The sequence below is a fragment of the Leopardus geoffroyi genome, chromosome D3 (assembly GCF_018350155.1).
Source record: "Leopardus geoffroyi isolate Oge1 chromosome D3, O.geoffroyi_Oge1_pat1.0, whole genome shotgun sequence".
In the NCBI taxonomy this organism is placed as follows: domain Eukaryota; kingdom Metazoa; phylum Chordata; class Mammalia; order Carnivora; family Felidae; genus Leopardus; species Leopardus geoffroyi.
Window position 1 is genome coordinate 47,595,429 of NC_059339.1, and position 22,018 is coordinate 47,617,446.

Below are 22,018 nucleotides of genomic sequence, written 5' to 3' on the forward strand. Positions count from 1 at the left end.
AAAAGCCATCAATTAGTAGAATCTTGCTGTGCCTAATAGAGGACACATATAAAACTAGTCATTTGCGGATGTCTTCGGTCCCATTAGGGTCTCGCACCATCCGGATTTTGCACACTTGTCTATTTTGTTGCACTGATCCCGTTATTTTCTTGGTGTGAAGCACTACTATGCTTCTTCAGTGTAACAGCTAATCGTTTGCTCAAAAATATCCCATATAATTACATTATAATCAGTACTGAAACAAATGTTTCTTTATCCTTTGGCTTCAAATATTTCCTTCTGTTCCAAATATATTTTTTAGCACTTTTAATGTGTGTTCAAAGGGTTCTACCCAATAATCTACTTAAATTCATTCTACAATTCACCCAGGAGACACAATCCCTTTAAACTTTGAGAAGCTCCAGTTGGAACAAAGAGGGGAAAAGGGTTCAGAGTTTGTGGAATAATCACCTCTAATCGATCAATTTCCCCCGAAGGTAAAGCTGAAAGAAAGAAGGAGTGAAGAGTTCCAGTCCAATTCCTTGAAGTTTAAAGGAACTAAGCCCTGAGGCACAGTGTAGAATGATTCCTGCCTTCCCCTCCCAAGGCCTATTAAGAGGTCATAGATCTCTGTGACATTGCTGCCATTCCCCAAAGACAAGATCCCCAGCCATAGTAGCACAAAGAGAAAGAATGGGGAAACAGTGTACTTTTAATACTTCTTTAGGAACTCACTACCCTTTAAAGGAAGTAGATACTGGTCACAAGCATCCTAAGTATTGTAAAAAAAAAAAAAAAAAAAAAAAAAAAGTCAAGTGCAGTCATGCAAAATGTAAAACTTCAACATCTTAAGTTTTATCATGTTAAATTTCACGTCTGAGAACAGGCTACATGTGGCAGAGTCCTTGTGTGCACACAACTGTATCCAAATTGCTACACGTTGCCCTGCTTGTAAGACAGACTGAATGGCTGCACAGGGCCTAGGAAATAGTTGATCTCTTTTAATTCATCTTCCCCACAAAAGAGGCCCCACTGTTTCCACATCCCAAGTACAGCCCTTCATTTATAATTTTTACACTTCTCCACAGGGACAAACTGACAGCTTTAATTACCATCAATGACCATCAAGGACGCAGTGGAAATTCTTGAAGATATTCTCCCATGGATTGTGTTCTTGACATTTTATTTACAATTTTTGGCAAATAAATCCTGAAACCACAGAATTAGATGATTATATATTCATTATCAATTATACAACTAAGGCAAAACCATTTATCTAAAACAGTTGTGGTTTCACAAGACATCTAGAGGTAACACTTTTTTCTACTCAAATAATGCTAATTGTTTTTTCTTGGATTATAGTCATTTCAAAATGTTAATTTCAAAAACCTCAAAGTAATCAAGGCACAGGTAATTTGCAAATATAGCTAATACGTGACATCCTCCACTTAGGTTCTACGTGTAAAAAATAAAGTGAATGCACCCATTTATTTTCTGGTTCTAGGAATTTCATCCTTCAGGAACTTTCCCCTCACAATCAGTAGTTTTCTTGTGATTTACAACTTATTAAGGCAAGCTGACAATAAAAACATCAATTTTAAAAGGCATATCAAAAATACATAGAAATATTTCTTAATGACCCCCGTCAACATTCGAACTATTTAATTTTAATAAATTAATACACATAACTCATTCAAAACAGGAAAACGTAACTCGTTAGTACAGTCCTTTTATAAATCCTAATTACAATGCGCCAAAGCGTTCAAAGAGCATTGAGAAAATAATGGACCAAAAATGACTATCTTTACACTCATGTTTTGACAGAGGATTTCACAAACAAATATACCCAGAAGAGAACGGTAGATTAGGTACTACTATCAAAACTCCTATGTGGCAATAACAAAGCTTTCATAGCAGGTAATAGCTTAACTAACTCTCCCTCCCAAACCAGAAAAAGCAGCTCGCTCAGCCAACAGCTCAGAGGTTGGAACCAATTAGGGAGGATTGCTTTTTCCCTGGCAAATGTATAGAACTTGGTCATGGCCCTGCCAGACTATGAAAATGACATATTCAACCCCATCACTTCATCTGAAACTGAGAGGAGCAGAGACTGGCGAGCTGTTTTTCACATGATATACCACACGGTAGTCGAGAACAGCAGTCTCTGAAACCTAGGGTACAAATCCTAGCATAGAGCAGATACTCTGAGTATTTAGAAACCAATCAGAACAGACACAAGCCATAAATAGCCATCCAGAAACAAAGCAGACCTTCCTGAGAGCAGGAAGATAAATAGTATCCCCGTGAGCCTGGGTGCCCTTGCTTTTTCCAGGACCTTCCCACGCCTCAAAATAACTCAGTCTTCTGTGCCCAGTAAAACAGACTTATGGATCATCTTCTTTAATGTTAACTAACGTAATTTACACAAAATTTTCAAATTTTGACAAGTGATCTCTAAAGTTTTCTGCAAGGAAAACTGCAGGATGCTGATATTCAAGGACAAGTCATCGACAAGAAAACGGCAAACCCGGCCCTTCCACTCCTCGTGAAAGCTCTTTGTCAGCCACTGTGTAAAGGAGGAAAACCATTTAATCAGACTTGACCACAGCCTGGCAAAACAAAACTGAGATTATCAGGAAAGTTACTTGAAATAGGGGCTTACGTCCACCATTGCCAATGACAAACCTTACTGAGAAGTGTCATGACACACGTTCTCTCTTTGATGGTTCTGTGAGATAGGTTTTTCAGCTCTCACGGCCATTTAAAATGAATCGTTAAAATAAGTGAATCTAGACCAGGATGATAAAACAACATAAATTTATTTTATACACCTGTGTATTTCATCTTTACTTCAGTTTTCAATTTCTACTTTTGTGAATGTTGTACCATACACGCAGATCTGTGAAATGTGTTGATAAATAAATACGTTCGATAAAGAGGCAAACTAACTTTTTACTTATCAAAAAGTTTGGAAATGATTAGTCTAAAAATTAAGAAATATGTGGAGAAGGGGCTGGGAATGGAATCGATGGAGGGCATGAAACTCCATTTTGGGGACTTAGGGGATTTGGAAAAAGCAGGCTAACAGCTAAAAAAAATATTTAAGGTATGAAACAAGGAATTGATCAAATGTAGGGGAATAAAACAATAACACACACAATGCCTTAAGCCCAATTATATAGAAATAAATAACTAATTAATATATAAATACTTAATAACAAAGTATGAATAATGAAGCAGTATAGAAATTAATACAGAAATATGCAAATAAAAGCTATATGCCTTAAACTGAATTGATATAAACTAAAGAGGTAAAATATCACATTTATTTCATTCAATTTATTGCAACTAATGCTTTATTAAAAAGGGAAACCAGAAAAAAAAGTTTCTAAAAACAGTTTCAATATGCTTCTATGAAAATAAATAATGTTTCATTTCATAAAATACTTGGTTTCCTTATTCCCTGTGCCAAGAGAACTAGCTGTTAGAGTACTTGATTTTTGGGTGGAACCAGCCAGTCTTTAATTTGCCACAACCATATAACACATGTACAATCACTTTTACTTTTTAAAAAATTCTTTGGAAAAAAAAAAACAGATGTTGAAAAGTCTTCAGTTCACAAAACCTATTGAAGCTTCCAAGAAGTCTCATAACTTTTAAAATCAAATGAAGTGAACACATTATTTTATCTGATGCAAAGCATTCAGTTCAGTTCATTTTCCCCCCAAAATGTGAGCCTCTTCGTTTTCCCCAAAAATGTGAGCCTGTACAGGAATAACATTTGTAAAGGAGCCACAAATATGGCGAGGGTTTTGTAAATCTGGTCTACAAACGTGTTTCCCCAAAAGTGTGATCGTCTTGCTATCATACTTCTCTCTACTCACTCATCTTACCAACTGTATGGTGCGCCAGCCAGTTAAGAACTAATACAATGCTCTTTAGTTTTTTCTGCATTTACAGCCCGGCAATTCACATTAATGATGTGAAAGAACACTTAACAGACAACTCAAGTTTGCAAATTAGCAGGAAAGAAGAGAAAAATGACTCAGAACAACAAGCATACAGTATTACCAAATGCACTTTACACATTTATCCTGTTAAGTGTAGCTTAGTTTTGATGATTTACAATGCTAGTTCGTACTCAGTTTTGTAAGCGTAATAAAGTCTCCATAATCTCAGCCTTCCCCATAGCACCCTGCTATTAAATCTTTGTTGAGAAGTGTGATGAGACCCCTCTGGCTTCCAGCCTTCCCCACCCCCTGAGGGAATTGGCAAGAAATGATAGGGTTTGTGGATTAGTAAAATGAGAGGTTCTCTGTGCTTTTCCTTCTTTAAATATATATTTTGATAATCTGTCTTCTGCATCAGAGAGTCCCAACAGCATTAGACTGTTGATTTCCCTCCCTTCCCAGCCTCCAGGAAAAAGAGAGCAAGACTGGGGCAGGACAGGTGGTTTCCATCTACTGCGACAATTGAAAAGTGGGATTTAATTTTTTTTTTTCTTTCCACCCTTCCCCTTATTCCTTTAAGCAGGGATGATACATAACTTACCACATGTTGGACGGCAGACTAGAAGAAAATTGCACCATGAGACAAAAAAGAAAGCTCACCTTCACAAGTGCCACCTTGTCCCTACCTATCCTTAAGGGACTATTTTGTTTTCTAGATCAGGACTCTGGTCCAGAATAGTGCCCACATTTCATCACCCCTCAGCGATGAACTCCATGAATTGTATGTATGATCCCTTAGATCTCTAGGATCCCAGATGGATCTACTGGCTGTGAATTCAGTCCAGGTTACTAATATCTACTCATGAACTGATCTGGGGCACACTTCATCTACATGACGATTTTCAAATCTGGGTCTAGAACTGGTCGTCTCGCTCCATATGTGAACTTCATCTTCTAAAGCTCAGTCAATTCTGGGGTCTAGTCTGGGGTCACTTGGCAAAACTATACCAGGATTTCAAGACATTTAATACAGAGTGAATCAGTTTTGATATAGGCAGACTCCCCAAAGAATGTGCCTCACTCTTGGGGATGAAAGTCACCAAAGGAACAAATCTCAAGTTACCCAGAAACCCACAGTTACAGGATGGAAAGAATCTGAAAGCAGGGTATCTACCAGTTCTCTGACATGGGAACTACCCTCAGTAACTCCCATAGGCGTCAAACCACAGAATAACCCAGCTCTACATCATCTTACAAATCAACAAGTTTTAACATTTCTTCATCTCCTAATTCTACTCTACAGTCAACCCTCCAAAACACTACTCTTTCTTCATGTAAATGGTTTACCAAAAAGTCTGGCTGGAGAGGCCCAAACATGTAAGTAAGACTTCAAGGTTAATAGAAAGGAAGCCATAAGGAGCAAGGGAAAAGGAGAGAAAGCAATGAGAGACTATAAACCAAAGACAAAGGAAGCAGAGAAATACGGACAACAAAGAAATGAAGAGTCTTTAGGAAAGGACAGGAATCAGAGGGAATGAGCATGGGTACAAATGGGGCTAGATGAAGTTAAATGACAAAGAGAGTAAAAAAGAACAATGAAAGAAAAAGTCAACTAAGAGGGGAAAAAGAAAACTAGAAATACCCTCCTTTGCTAAACTAACACTTTGTCCATGGGGGTGGGGGGAGGAAAGCACCAGAAAAAGAGTTAACTGAAGCAGCAGGAAACAGGAATCAGAAGAGTTGAACCTCCCAGCTTACATTAAAATGATTTAATCAAAGAAGAGGGTAGAAGCATCATATTACTTTTTTTAATTAAAATACTTCCAAGGATCTTTAATCTTTTTCAGATTAGTCTGAAGGGTACCCTTAGCCAACTCAAGTGTCAACTTCAACACCTTTAACAAACGTGAATGATTCCTGATTTTGTTTCTCCCCCTTTTCTCTCTGATCCTCCGCCTCTGCTTTTCCTCATCAATCCTCCACCTTCCCAGAGAAATCATCCTGAACAACAAACAGGACCAAGGCTTAGCAGATCTATCCTTCCTGAAATGTGTTTGTCACAAATAAGCTTCTGTTTTCCTACCATTGATTAAGATGTTGTGGTATGTGAGCACAGACTAGCTCCCCTACTTTTAACAAAGTTTAAGATCAAAATAAACCAAATATTTTATTAGAGTGAGGAGTTGAAGAAAAACAATATTTAACCCATAAATAACTCCACCATACCATGTGCTGAAAATCCAGCATTTTCTGCCCTGGTATTAAAGTTGCGTAATATCTAAAGGAATATATATTGTATAATATAGAAAGTTGTATAGGAATAGTATCTTTTGCTTCCATTCTATTTCATAAAGCTGAACATAAGGATAACTACGTGGCAGAAACTCAATAAAAAGTAAGCACTAAACAGAATTTAGGGTTTGCTTAACAACCCCCTCTTACCTAAGGTAAGATTTCTTGCTGGCATAGTATATATTTGCCATGTCAGTCAAGTCACTATGTTTTTACTCTAACAGCACTGATGATTCTACATGAGTAAAGCTTCTTTTAAATCACCAGCTATTCCACTGAAAACAGAATCATACTAATTGTCTGCATTTAATGGAACTTTCCAAAAATTATGCATTCTAAGGGATAAAAAATGCATTAAATGAAGTCAATTAAATGTATATGAGCTAGGAAATGCAAATAAATCCACAAAGAATACCAATACACATCCAATAGCATGTTAAAATTAAAAAGACTGACAACACAAATGTTAGCAAGGAAGCATAACTGGAACTCTCAGACATCGCTGGCAGGAGTGTAAAATGGTGCAACCACTTTGGGAAAAGGTTCAGAAGTTTTGTATACAGTTAAACATATCCCACCAACCCTCTCCCATGACTCAGCAATTCTACCATGACTTATTAAATCAGGAGAAATAAAATATATGTCCACAGAAAGACCTACACAGGACGGTGCACAACAACTTTATTCATAAGAACCAAAAACCAAAAAATAACCAAAATGTCTACCAATGGAAGAATGGAAATAAATGATGATATATTCATCTTATGGAATACCAGTCAGCAAGAAAAAACACATTATTCATACATACAACATTAATGAATCTCACAGACATTATACTGAGCAAAAGAAGCTGGACTCAAGGGGAGCCTGAGTGGCTCAGTTGGTTACACATCTGACTTCAGCTCAGGTCATGATCTCATTGTTCATGGGTTCGAGCCCGGGGTAAGGCTCTGTGCTGACAGCTCAGAGCATGGAGCCTGGTTCGGATTCTGTGTCTCCCTCTCTCCCAGCCCTTTCCCTGCTCACACTCTGTCTCTCTCTCTCTCTCAAAAATAAACATTAAAAAAAAAAAAAAGAAGCTGTACTCAAAAAAAAGTATGCAATTCCACTTATAACAAGTCTTAGGGGTGCCTAGGTGGCTCAATTGGTTAAGCGTTCGACTTCAGCTCAGGTCATGATCTCATGGTTCATGGGTTCAAGCCCTGCATCCGGCTCTGTGCTGACAGCTCAGGGCCTGGAGCCTGCTTCCGATTCTGTGTCTCCCTCTCTCTGCCCCTCCCTCGCTCGTGCTCTCTCTCTCTCAAAAATAAATAAACATTTAAAAAATTAAAAAAAAAAAAGAAGTCTTAGAACAGACAAAACTAATCTATCGTTAAAAAACTTAAAAGCTAATTACTTCTGCTGGAGCATTATTGATCAGAAAGGGGTACAAGAGGAATTTCTAGGATGCAGGGAGGTATTTCAGAGGGATGTGGGTCACGTGAATATATATATTTTGTCAAAATTCATCAAATTGTACACTTATGACTTATAAATTTCACTGTATGTATATGTTACATTAAAATTATAGCATTAATAATAATAAACAACTGTGAAACTCTAGTTAGTTGGTCTGCTTATCATGATGATATGGGAAAGCAACTTTGAAACGGCTCCATGTGTATTCTAGATTCAAGCAAATGGGTAAACATATTGAGGAAGATGAAGCTAGGTTTCTCACTGCTAAAGAATGTAGTAATGAATATGGAAAGGAAAAAGACTGGGATGAACTTGAAGTGTTGGACTGAATTAGAGTCATCAATATGAACACATGGTTCCTATGTGTATATCAAATTTACATATACACTTCTTAACTCTGTCTGCTGGAAGGCTCTATAATCAATGATATACCTACAGCAATGAGCACACATAGTGCCCATATCTTGGTTTCTAAATACCTCTCTTCTTAAAGGAGTGAGGTCTCCTTGAAAAAAAGGCTGTGGACTGGCACATATGATAATGATATGAATAAGATAATGATATGAATAAGAATATGAAAAGCCTGGGGCATCTGTCTGCAGCAGAAACTTTGTCAAACCCTCAAATAACGATAAAGACACATGAAACCAACACAAGATCCAATTTGAAGGGATTCCCATTGGTTAAATTTCAGGCAATCCTAGCATCACAATAATGACAGTAATGAATTCTGGCCACCAAATAAAATAAAAATCCAAAAGCCCCTGGTGATATGAATTAACAAATGAGTGAATGAATAAGAAAGGACATTGTTGGAAGGCTAATTAATAACTACAAAAATTATAGAGTTAAAATGATGTTTTATAAGGATGAGGATATTTATATGGTGTCAAAGCATCTCCCCACAAGTTATTTGTTGCTTACAAAGGGAAAATAGTAACATTACACTGGAGAAAGTTGGTGGACACCACCTTAAGTAGTCAATGTTAATGTCATCAATATCAGGACAAACCAGCATCACACGCTTGCACACTTAATGCACTGAGAAGAGCACAACACCATTTGGGTGGTGTTCCTACCACAGAATTCTAGAACTTGAATTTAATCATAAGGAAACATCAGACAAACCCAAATACAGATAGGCATTCTGTAAAGTAGCTACTCTTCAAAAATGTCATGGTCAAGAAAGACAAAGAAAGGCTGAGAGATCATTCCAGGTGAAAGGAAACAAAAAAGACATGACAAATAAATGTTATGCATGATCCTGCATCCTAGATAAGAAAAAAAGAGTTATAAAGGACATTATTGAAACAACTATTCAAATTTAAATATTCATCGTGGATTAAATAATAGTATTCCATGGTATTTAAATGTTAACCTTCCTGATTGTGATAAGTATGCTGTGTCCATGTTAGAGAATATTCATTCTAGGAAATACAGAAGTTATATTTAGAAGGATGTGATGTCACCAATTTTCTCTCAAATGATTAAGTTAATGAAAGAGAAAGATAATGACAAAGCAAATGGGGTGGAATATCACTAATCACTGAATCAGTGAATCAGGTAAATAATGTATGGGCATTCTATGCATTATTTTTGCAATTTTTCATCAGTTTGGAACTGTAACAAAATAAAAGTTACCAAAAATCCTAAAAACCACAAAAAATTATGTGTATGACCAATGTTTATAAATGCGACATTGCTGCCCAAATTTAAGATACAATCAAGAGTACGGGGTTTTCTGAATGAAAGAAGATTCTATGGCCTAAACATATTCACTATAGTCCCTTCTTGAAATACCACAGTGCACTTTAACAAAAAAGCCTATTTAATTGGATTTAGTCCAACATTTCCACAAAAATCTGTTCAGAAAACCTGGCTAAAATGGAACACCTTTTAAAATCTTACAAAAATATCAATATTGTATGGAAAACAGTTGGAGAATAGCTTGTTTAAGTAAATATGTTTCCTACCCATGGCTAATTGAAGAAAGATTTGTGCTGGGAAAGAGAGAGAGCGAGAGAGATTTACAAACACATACAGAGCCATAGAATGTCAGCTTCCAATAACAAGAGAAAAATGACATGAACCTAAAAATAATAATAATAATAATAACTGCCTACATTGTCCCACTGAGGCTGATACAGTCCATTCTTGTAGAACATGTTTTTTAAAGAGGGTAGAAATATGGCAAACTGAGTTTTAGTTGTATTCAACGATTAAATCGAACACGTCATGCTTCCCGTCACTAAATTGGATTTGTCCTATGAACTGCATAGCAGAATAGCATCCACACCTTAGTGGGAACATAATGTGGGCCAGGCACTGTCTAAGGCTCAGAGAGTATGGTGACGAAGAAGACACAGTTGCTGCCATCCATGAGTTCACAGTCTCAGGAGGAACAGGGAGATGTGAACACACGCATCAGAAACTGTGAAATGCAGGAATAGGAAGGCCTTTATGGGAACACAAAAAGGCACCCAACTCAGGCAGAGAGGCATCACGGAAAGTTCCCTTGAGGAAGCGATATTTAAATCAAAATAAGTTAATCCATGCTTAACTTCTTTGAAAACATATTCAAAGGGTTCTTTTTTTTTTTTTTTTTTTAACTTTATTTTAACCATCATGTTAGATTCTGGACCCGCATGACATCAGTATAGTTAGGAAAAAAAGAAAGAAAAATGTACCTGCTAGCTATTAAAATCTAGGTACAATTCAGGGGCACCTATGTGGCTCAGGCAGTTAAACATCCAACTTCGGCTCAGGTCATGATCTCACAGCTTGAGTTTGAGCCCCGCGTCAGGCTCTGTGCTGACAGCTCAGAGCCGTGAGCCTGCTTCGAATTCCCTGTCTCCCTCTCTCTCTCTCTGCCCCTCCCCCACTCACACTCTTGTCTCTCTCTCTCTCTCTGTCTCAAAAATAAATAAACATTTAAAAAAATTCGAGGTACAATTCATAATCTAAGGACTATGACCTGAGTTTGCCACAAACCACCATCTTAGAATTCTTTCTAAAGCACTTCTAGACTTACCTACGTTTCAAATGTGGGAGTAAAACAACTGGAAGAGGGGGGGGAAAAAAAGGTACGAACTGAAACAATCAGAAATAGAATGGTATGCGTAGACAAGAAGTGATAAGTATTGTTTACCTGTCAACTGACATTGATTAATCTTGTGTTCTGTGATATCGCTCAGTGACTCAAACACCTGGAGGCAGCTGTCACAGCTGTGCACAGCTTCGTCTTCCAGCTCCTCTCCGTCTTCCGGCCTCTTCTTACAGTCTACTGCCTCTCCATCTTCAGTCTTGTCTTCAAGTTTACAGTTGGGGTCTGAAAGAAAATCGAGACCGTAAGTATAGGGGTTTAAAGACAGGTTCTTTCAAAGTAACGTTTAATCTTCTTGCTACCAAAAACAGAAGCACCGTTTTCCTAGAAGCTGTGAAAGGAGGGCTTCGTGGCAGATTTTATTCCAGAAGAACCCAAAGTGAGCCTTCCCTAAGCTGTGTCAGTTCATGGTGACTGAAGTTTTTCCTTCCCTCCATCGCACAGGCCTTTTCTCATCTCTTCCTTCAAATAATTCATTATTCGTCCACCCTTAAGGCAAACTTTGCCATTTTTCATAGCTTTTTCGGGGGTTTTGCTTAAAAGATAGAGATAAAGCACTTTTAAAATTAAAGTCTCCAATGCAAAGGAAAAAACCACTGTGCTTAAGAATGAATTCCCTTTCCGCTAAATATACTGTTTCACGGGAAATTACCAGAATTAGCCAAAAGTCTAGAATAAGTAAGCTAATTACCATAAGCACGAAATTGACCTTTACTTACAAACTGGTCAAAACACACAGTTACCCCATTATTTGTTAGACAGCGATAGCACAATAAGCCCTTAGCACATAGCAAAACATTCTTACCAACACAGATTCAAGTGTAAATACATTGGCATGTCTCTCATTTTCAAACAAGCAATCACCAAAAAAAAAAGGGGGGGGGGCAATATATACAAAGAGCAATTATAAATTATAATGAATCAATAACTTAAATTGTCATTATCAACGTCAAAAAGCTACATAGCGGGAAAACTAAAAACAGGTCCATTCCACCACCCCTCAGAATGATATATAAACAGCATGGGGGAATAAGAGTAAAGCACACGTAATATTTTTACTTAGAGAACAACAAATACTTTAAATACTTTTTGATTCTATGTGCTGTCCTTTGGCTCATTTTAGAGAAGTGCCCCCAACCCTTCTGGTGCCAGCCCTCCTCTTTATTGGAAAGCAAAGGTGGGGAAGGAAAGGAAAGAGAGAATATGCCTCTTTAGGGGAAATTGGGCAATATAATCTATGACATAATTTATGGGACATTAATTTCTAATAGCAAAAAGTCCTCTGAAGTCAGAAATAAATTATGTCTCAAAATATAGTCAATAAAATGGTTATAAAAGAGTTGTATCAAGATACCTAAGAAATATGTAACGTATTATCTGTAGTCAATTTTTTTTTTAATATGGGAGGATAAAAATTTGAAATGTTGAAGCCAAGAATTCACAGAATCAAAATTGGCCCCGGATTTCTTAGAAAAGTCAGTAAGTGCCACCACACCATCATCCTGCTGTCTGGAAATGCTCTTCGCTGCCTTGCATGTAACACGCTTCCATGATCCCCACTTCTACAATTCAGTATGGTCCCTTTCCTCCTGGCAGTTGTTCCAAAGCCTTACTTCGCATCGGCAATGAACTGAACTCTGTCACCACCCTTCAAATGATTCGCATGTGCCAAAATCAACTTCCATTGCGATGTATATAATAATCTCTTGGGTTCATGAGGAAAACAAAGTTCTCATCTCAAAGAACAAGTATTTTGTTTGTTTGTTTATTCGTTTTTAAAGAACGTAGTGTTTAACTGAATCGGTAATTTGGGTTGATTTGCCATCTGGAAAATTATTATCTCAATGCTCTACACAGGGCCCATTTCAATAGACTGGGGTTTCGAGTGCTCATTCCTGGGGGAGTAATCACAGGCTCTTTTTTGTCTGTCTTAGTGCTATGCCCAGCACAGCACTGTGTCCAGGTGAGTGCTTAGTAAATATTATTTAGTGATGATAAAGAGGGCGGGGGGGGGGGGGGGGGGGAAGTACATGAAAAAGTTCTTTACTGGTATTTTTTCTATAAACAGGAACAGATCAGGTACCGCCAAATTAAAAAGTACCTACATGCCTACATTGCCCCAAATTGACACTGTGATCCCTCCCATTTGACTTTACTGCCGTCAAATATTTCACCTAGAGCTACAGACAGAACAAACAGGCGGTGGTTCAAAGACCTCCAACCAAATAAAACTAAGTGGCAAAATACTGCCAAATTAGAGAGAAATTCAGGAAAATAAATAACTGCCCCAATTATGGCAAGCTGGTCCTCACAGCACCGAACACTTGTTGGAAGGCAGTACGCACACACGCTGAATACTCTCCATTGTGTAGCCGCAGTTTCCAGTTTCTCATAAAACTGATAGCACTGAGGGAAATGTGGGTGCTAGGTCTGAATTTCAATATGATTATTTAAATGCCATGCATCGAGTTTGCGGGCCTGTTTGTTTTTTAAATAAGAAGACGCTCTGAATACTTTTAGTACGCAGAGAAAAATGATAAAAACTCGCCTTCCTTATTATGCAAGAATATGGACACCTCACACAAATCCAGTATCAAAACTATCAAACAAATAGGAACGCATGCATGCATGATGCTTGAGCTCTTAAAAGCGAAAGACCGACGCCAGTCCACGCTTCTGACACTGCGGCTACTTATTAAAATCAGGGTCATTTTAAGACTAATAAAAAATGTTTTTGCTTCCACTTCTGCATTTACAGATAGAACCCTTCAGGGACTGAAGTCAGTCAAGCTTATTCACTTCTGCCGCAACTTTAGGATGCCTGCTCCAGCCAACTGGCGAATTTGTTTTTAGGTCACCACTTAAGAGGGACCCTCTAGGGGGGTGGGTGCGATTATAGCCTATGATGCCTTGGCGTAATCAGTGCTACAATCTCAGTCTCTCTCTCTCTTTCTCTCTCTCTCTCTCTCTCTCTGTCTCTCGGTCTCCCTGTGAGAATAGATGTTTTCCAGCCCCCACTTTCACGAAAGAATTATTTCTCGCCCATTCAAAAGATGTTTATTTGTGTTAGGGGGTTCCATTCCCAGTGTTAGTGGATGTCAGAAGATTCTGGAAAGCTTATGTTGTCAACCATTTCTTTCCCACAGGTGGCTGCACTTCAATAATTGCACATGGCCTTAGTTATGTAGTTTTTATAAAGTCCTTTGAGATCCGATCATAAAAAATAATTGTATTACTCCGCGAGCCATTCAAATCTCTGCCTACAAGCTAAGGGGTTATAAATACAAGGTCCATGCCCGTAAGTACTGCCCTGCTCCCAACACCACTTCAAGAAGGGCGATTGTTCTTTCAACCCAATTGTTGTGTTCCCAACTCCCCCAAAGGGGAGGGTTTCTGAATATTCACAGACCGCCTGAGCTACAGCTACAAACCCCTCCTCATCGCAGCTCTCTGTCCTTTGACCTAAAGGATGCCACTCAAACACGTGACATCCACCACTCATGATCTCACCCGCACCTGCACTATTGGTCGGTTCATCCCTTCAGAAGGGTGCTAGGAAGCGCGGGATTCATAATAACCTGGATAAAAGACTTAATTTTGGAACAAAGACACAACTATTATTACAGAAATAAATGGCGGCTCTCGGTTTCCAATTTTGCTAACTTCACTTATAAATGGAAATTTAAAAGAAGTATGTTTTCCCACCTTATTATGATCCCTGGCAGGTGGTGCTTTTCCCTCTCATCCTCCTCTTCATAAGGATTGTTACTGCCATAACTCGGTTTCATAAAATTTCAACTTTGGGGAAAATGAAAAATTGCACTGGCTTAAAAGTGTTGGAGGCAATAAACCCATGGACTTCAATTAATTTCAAGTGTGGGATCAGTTTAAGGCCAACCAGCAGAAATTCTATTCTGTCCATGTAAAAAGAGGTTTCACCACATTTACTTTTTATAACCTATATAAAAGTCAAGTAAAAGTAATGAATATCTAAAAGCCATCTCAGTGGACTGGCAAAGACTATCTGTATTCTTGAAACTCATCTTACATATTTCTCTCTGTGCAACAAGGATCCCATGCCTGATCAAAGCTAAAATGTCAAACCACTGAGAAAACAGCCCAATTTCCAACCCATTTCACTGCCTAGAAATGGACCTCCTTCCAAGCCACTTTTGCATGGAAAAGCACTGGCAAAAGAAAGAAAAACTAAGAGATCATGTGGTTATAATTATTACCAGGCAAGGAATATTTCTGCAGCTCAGTGGTAAAGTAAAACTCTGTCGCTCCCTGCTCCCACTAGTGTCCATCGCAAAACAACTGCCTCATTAAATCTCTGCAGTAAGATTAATATGCCGTAGCTGCACTACATTTATAACTTGGTACTCTATAAAAAGCACATTTAATGGTAAGAGCCAGAGCCTAGATACAAAGTATTACTATAAAAACTTCTGGCAGCCAGCACACATTGCAGGCCCTCTGTCCTTCTTGCACGAGATATAAATGAGGCTTTTCCTGGTTAATTCCAAGCACGAAGCTCTACCTTACAGACCAGAGTCAGTTTTTATGACAGCGGCAGAAACACAAAATTCTGGGGATGATGTAAATAGGAATGCAAGAAGATTACTTAACAACTAAGATTGGCAAGAGATGAATGAACCCAAAATACTCCGCTTATACACACACGCAAACTTAAAACACGACCATTTCCTAACGGTCTCTTCTCTGGTCATAGCCAGCTTTTCACCAAATTAAACAGCCATGGCATGAATTACTCAATCTTAAAGCAACCCACACAGTGCCAGGAAGTTCAAGAAATCAGCAACTAAAAAATGCATACTGCCTTAAAAAAATAAAAACAGGGGCGCCTGGGTGGCGCAGTCGGTTAAGCGTCCGACTTCAGCCAGGTCACGATCTCGCGGTCCGTGAGTTCGAGCCCCACGTCGGGCTCTGGGCTGATGGCTCAGAGCCTGGAGCCTGTTTCCGATTCTGTGTCTCCCTCTCTCTCTGCCCCTCCCCCGTTCATGCTCTGTCTCTCTCTGTCCCAAAAATAAATAAACGTTGAAAAAAGAAAATTAAAATAAATAAATAAATAAATAAAAATAAAAACAAAAAATAAAGCAATTCTTGGCTTCATTGTGATGATGTGACCTCCTGGACCTTAAATTACCTAAAGCTATTAAAAAATAATAAATGTTCAGGAAAAGTGGGCACAACACTATACTACCAGTGGACTGATAAAAATACAGCACTTTTGTTACTTGAGAAAGATGCCTGAGTTTTCTTCCACGGATTGTATCTAAAAATAAGAAGAGAATTATAACCTGGGGTCTTATTTTCAGAAACTCTATGATGAATAAGTAAACAAATAATTTATACAAATGCAACTCTCACTCAGATTCCCCCAAATCACTACAAATGATGAACCTCAGGTTGACAGCCATCGTGCCCAATAATCATTAATTGCCTAATGTTGTTTTTAAAGTTCACATGTGTACGTACAGCTAGCTTTAGGATTTACTGGCATAGTTAGAAGTCCTGTGCCTAAAAAGAAAATCAGGGGAGCTTGGGTGGCTCAGTAGGTTGAGCGTCTGACTTCGGCCCAGGTCATGATCTCACAGATCCTGAGTTTGAGCCCCGCATTGGGCTCTTTGCTGACAACTCAGAGCCTGGAGCCTGCTTTGGATTCTGTGCCTCCCCCTTTCACACTCTGCACTCTGTCTCTCTCTCTCTCTCTCAAATAAATAAACATAAAAAAAGACAAGAAAATCAAATTTTATCTGTTTAAAGCAAACCATGTCCAAAATCACTCTTCCCTTACAAGTGTGTTCAAACTGCATTCCCAGATGTATCTTGATACTTTTTAAGAACACAGAAAAAGTTACCCTGCGGGCTACAAAGAGTTAAAAAGGGAGCAGAAAGCCTTCCTAGTTTTCAAAAACCAAAGGGCGGGATCATTATTTTGTGCTTTCTGGGCTCTAGCTATGCATTCTAACTTGAAATCCCATAAGATGAAAACAGATTTAGGAAAAATAAATCGCACACTGTTACAAAATGGCAAGCAGGCTCTAATGAAGGAACGCAGCATTACCAGACTGTGCAGCCGTCTGGCCCACACCCGCCTGCTGGTCGGATGCCTCATTTTTTTCTACTGTCAAGAAAAGGTAAACAAACAAAACAAAACAAAAACAAAAGCAACCAGGGCAGTGGCCAAGGAGGAGCATCCGAAAGGAGTCCTCGGCTTGGCAGGACGATGCCGGCCATTGCCATCACCTGGCTGGCATCAACAGGTCCGAAGAGCTCATGTGGTTAAGGATAAAAGTGGGCTCTTTTTGTTTTCTGCAGTGTTTATTTTTAATCACTCTATTCCCTGAAAGCTATTAAATTGTTTTACAGGAAAAAGAAAAAAAAAAAACCTTTTCATGTACGTGTTCTTTCCTTTGTCTATAAAATATTTTTCGACAGAAAGAAAGATCTCTATATTACACAAAATCATGCTGTTGAATTTAGAACTTCCGCGGTGTTGCAGGATTGTTATACAGGTCTACTGCGGTCCTTGAAGACCAAAGAGAAATATCACAGATGCACTATTATCAAGGAGAACATGCCAAACGTGAATTTATTACCACTCTTCTATCTACAGTGAAACTCTTTGCAGGAGGATGCGAAGGGGGAGAAAATAAATTAGCCTTGGGAGAGGTTAAATACAACAATATCAGAACCATACACTTTGGAACCAAATAAAAAGTTTCTCCCTTTCCGATCAGAATCCTACCCCGAGTTAGTTCTTCTACCTAGTCCCCCTTTATCCTTAACATGAAATTTAGAAGAAAGGAATTTCAGCACTCCAACTGTCATACAAAGAGCATTTATAAATGCACGACTGCCTTAAAAGCATTTAAACTTTCAGATTGAATTACAATGGCCGCCCAGTCACACTTCAGCAAACAGATGTTTACTGAGCACCTATGCTCAGTAGGGCGTTTGGCTAAGGCCCCGGAGATGCAAAGCCTAAGGACCTGGTCCTTGTCCCCAGGAGCCTGCAATCGCTGCAGGGGTTCCCGACTGGCAGGTCAAAAGTGGGTGCAGTCAGGGGCTGGAGGATACTCATCCATTCGGCCCTCGCAGTGGCCAGGTACAGCTTGGGATAATGGGAAACCGTGGGCCTGCTGCCCTTCCACTCACCCAAGTGTGCCATTCAAAACCTATCATTTTTTTGCATATGCCATAATATCAGAAGGGCTGGCAAGCACTACTGCGGGGGTGGGGGGAATAGATGAGTAAATCAATGAGTGCAGAAGGCCGGATGAGTACTCAGATGGAGAAGCCCACAGACCAGCGGCATTTAAATCCCACAGGGCAGAGCAGGAAAGTTTCACCTAAAGAAGAGCAGCTTGGGCTAAGTTTTAAAGGATGGGGTAGCCCTGCGGACAAGTAGAAAATGGCTCTTCAAACAGAGGAAACACATGTAAAGGCTCGCAGATGTATAAAACAACAAGATGCCTTCCAGGAAGTGCAAGTTCTTCTGTGCCGTTCAAATGACAGGCACTGGACAGAGTGGGGAAAAGGGGAGCCTTGGCAGAGAGGAGGCTGGAAACACAGCTAGATCATGAAGGAACTACTGTGAACTAAATGTTCACATGCTAACCTCAGCACCACGGGAAGTCACCAGAGGACTGTAAGGAGAGTCACAGATCTCGTTTACACTTTAGAAAGATGCTCCATGGGGCGCCTGGGTGGCGCAGTCGGTTAAGCGTCCGACTTCAGCCAGGTCACGATCTCGCGGTCCGGGAGTTCGAGCCCCGCGTCAGGCTCTGGGCTGAGGGCTCAGAGCCTGGAGCCTGTTTCCGATTCTGTGTCTCCCTCTCTCTCTGCCCCTCCCCCGTTCATGCTCTGTCTCTCTCTGTCCCAAAAATAAATAAACGTTGAAAAAAAAAATTTTTAGAAAGATGCTCCATTACTAATGGAGAGGGTGGGTTGTTAGGGTACCAGACCTGGAAGCTGGGAGACTAGTCTGGAGGCTATGACATCAGGGAGGAAATGACATCAGGGAGGAAATCGGAGAGAAGAGAGTAAAACATTCAATGGCAGAAAAAAGGGCACAGGAGCCACTCCAGAAACAGGACTTAGCACTGAGTGTTGGCATAAGAAAGTAGGGAGCCGTCTAATAACTGTCAGGCACCGGCTGTGGTAGAGTCGTTCCTAGAGATGAACTTGCTGCCTTGGTTTTAAAACGGGTGTATTAATCAAGGTTAATGACTTACTTTTCTCACTATGTTCACACCCAGAGTTTGCCTTTTATCCATAATCCCACCGAAGCCAAAACTGGAGAGAGATCAGCCAGAAATACCACAATCACACTCTTTAATCCAGTGCAAGACATTTGCAAGGGCCCCCGTGACTCTTCTGGGGACTTAGGTCTTGGGTGAGATTCTTTTTATTTAGTCCTATCTCAAACATACACAAAGCCAAGGGAAAATAAATCCACAATCTGACTAAAAACGAAAACAGCTATTGCGTCTCACATCTCTCCCTTCAGAAAATATTGCAAAATGTTTCTTTGGACAACTATGATAATAAATGAAACGCACGTGAACCTAGGAGTTAAGACGTTTGGATGTTTGGGAGAGGGTCTAGTTATTTCCTCTTTAAACGTAACAAATAAACTGCAGCTATAGCAGCCCGGCCAGGAAGACATGCTCCACCCCCACCCCCACCCCCCCCCCCCCAGCAGCAAAAGAAAATCTGGGGCAAAAAGCCTTTGTATTCCAGACATCATACCTTCTGATACTTCTACTAACTGTTCTTACTACTTCAGCTATTTTAGATGACACCCAGCCAATTCTAACAGTACTTCTGAATTCGACACTTAAAGTTAACTATCTCAACAATTACTGAAACAGCTTAGGGAGAAAGTGTTTGGTTTTGAATAAGAAACCTTATCCTGCTGTAATATAGAAGTTTTCATCTTCACACGTTGAGAAGACAAAGTCCAATGTCATTCACAAAAATCAATCCAAATTACCACTCAATTCTCTTAATTAATGACTTTGCCTTTTTTTTTTTTTTTTTTTCTAATTTGGGAAATTCCTCTTCTAAATTTTAAACAATGTATTTGAAACTCGGACACCTGGATTTCTCTCAAGGTTGTAAATTAAACACAAAATTTGGGGGCTTTAATATCCTGTTAAATGGACTCATATCACCCAGGAATACGAAAACTTTGTTGTTGTGTTTTTTCCCCTTTAGCAGTTCCTACTGGTTATCAAACAAACAGGGATCCAACTGTAACTACAATAAAGCAGAAAATGATTTGAAACCAAATTTTTAAAAGGTTTTTTTTTTTTAATTTTCTTTCTTAGCTGGCACACAGAGGAAGGCCCACATTTCTAAGAAGTGATCCCATTCAGGAAGATAAGAAAGTGGTTTCTAAATAATTGCTTTGGTACCATGATGGTTCAGCAAGACGAAAAAGGAGAGAGAAAAATCTTACCAAATAGGTACATGTTTGTATAATGAAAGATCAGAGCACAGAGTGGAGCTGTGATTTATGACTTTTGAGCTATTACAAAATACAAGAAAATTAATTGGAAAAAAAGAAAATCATTCTGTTCTCCTCTAGTTGGGCTAATAAATTTCAAAATACATGCAACCCTAAATGTCTAAGGTTCCTTCAGCTTGATAAACAAAACAAGAGAAGCCACACAACCCAAAATAAACTATAAAAATAGACCATTATTGAGTTAGTACCATTTCTGCAACCCTTGCCTTAATGAGTTTGAAACAAAGGAAATATAACAGCATCATTTTTAACTTTTTAACTGCACTTTTCACTTCCTAGAACACAATTCCTTAAGTTTCCATGAGTTCATTTAATGTTTTTCTTTAGTTTTAACTCAATCTCTCCAAAAACCAGATTTTAAAAATGTACTTTTTTTCCCCACAGGATGACAACCTTACCAAATGTGCATTCAATCTGCATGTATCTGCAGACAACTAATAAAGACACCAGTGCCATTAGCATAATCAATACACAATTTACAGAGCTACCCAGATAGAACAGAAAGTGAACGTGTATGCCATTATCTTAGTAACTATAAATTAATAGTCGTTTCTGGAAATATGTTCTCACTCATGTTGTTTCAATCCTGGCCTGTCAAGATAATGTGAGCATATAGTAAATATTTTTATAGTATTTATGTTATATATAAATATATTTTAAGTGATGATATATTATCAGATAATCTCCAAATATGCATAAAGTAAAATCAACTAAATCAATCACACATCAGAGAGAATGGCTGATAAACAAAACCCATATTTAATCATTTTGCTTTTTCACCATGTGATTTAATACACAGATATACATATACATGTGTATACCTATAAAATTCAGAAACGTAACTTTCAGTAAATACATGAGGTGAAGGAGCATGCCTGTTCTCAGATGGTGAGCTAGAAGGGTCAGATCTCATCCTTTTTTTTTTTTTTTTTTTTTTTTTTTTAAGTTTATTTTCGGAGAGACAGAGATGGTGTGAGTGAGGGAGGGGCAGAGAGAGGGAGAAAGAGAGAGAGTCCCAAGCAGGCTCCGCACTGTCAGCCCTGAGCCCGAAGTGGGGCTTTGAACTCACGAACCGTGAGATCATGTACCTGGACCGAAATTAAGAGTTGGACGCTTAACGGACTGAGCCACCCAGGTATCCCTCATCCTATTTTCCTAAAAGAATAAGGAATCTAATCTAATCAATCCTATGGCTGCCTCTTTTATTATTTTTTTTAAAGCCAATCCTTTTGAAACTTCATATTTAGACAACACTACAAAAAAACAAAAAACAAAGAAACAAAAAACCACCACGTGCCATCTCAGGAATGGTGATGTGTCATGCCCAACTCCTTCCACAGATGACATCAATGCATCGATGTCCCACCAGTCCTTGGGGCAACCCATCCCCAAAGGTGCGTCCATCTCTTCACAACAACAAAGAAGATTTGTATGAAAAAGTAGCACTTTTCCAAAAAAATAGACATTGCTTCAGGATGGTAACCTGCCAGTTGGAAATAGGAATTTGCTTCTCCACACGGTGTATTTAAAACAGCTAAGGGACATTACCAGGAGGTTATTCAACTCTAAGTCAGATCCACTGCTATAATTTTGCAGGTCCAACCATCACTCACGTTTTTCCTATAACTAAGACCGGTGGGCCCCACCCTACCAAATCTCCTGACCTTTGAGCGAGAG

The 22,018-nt window shown here is 39.0% G+C and overlaps 1 protein-coding gene across 6 annotated transcripts in view; it reads right to left on the reverse strand.

Moving 5' to 3' along the window:
- ZNF521 (zinc finger protein 521) overlaps positions 1–22,018 on the reverse strand; it is a 281,891-nt gene that overhangs the window by 241,482 nt on the left and 18,391 nt on the right. For all 6 annotated transcript variants that reach the window (XM_045458559.1, XM_045458560.1, XM_045458557.1 and 3 more), the window contains one exon: positions 10,828–11,007. Coding sequence is in view for 4 of the 6 variants with exons in the window: in XM_045458557.1 (XP_045314513.1) it covers positions 10,828–11,007 (180 nt within the window). In the remaining 2 variants the exon portion in view is untranslated. The remainder of the gene's footprint in view (positions 1–10,827; positions 11,008–22,018) is intronic.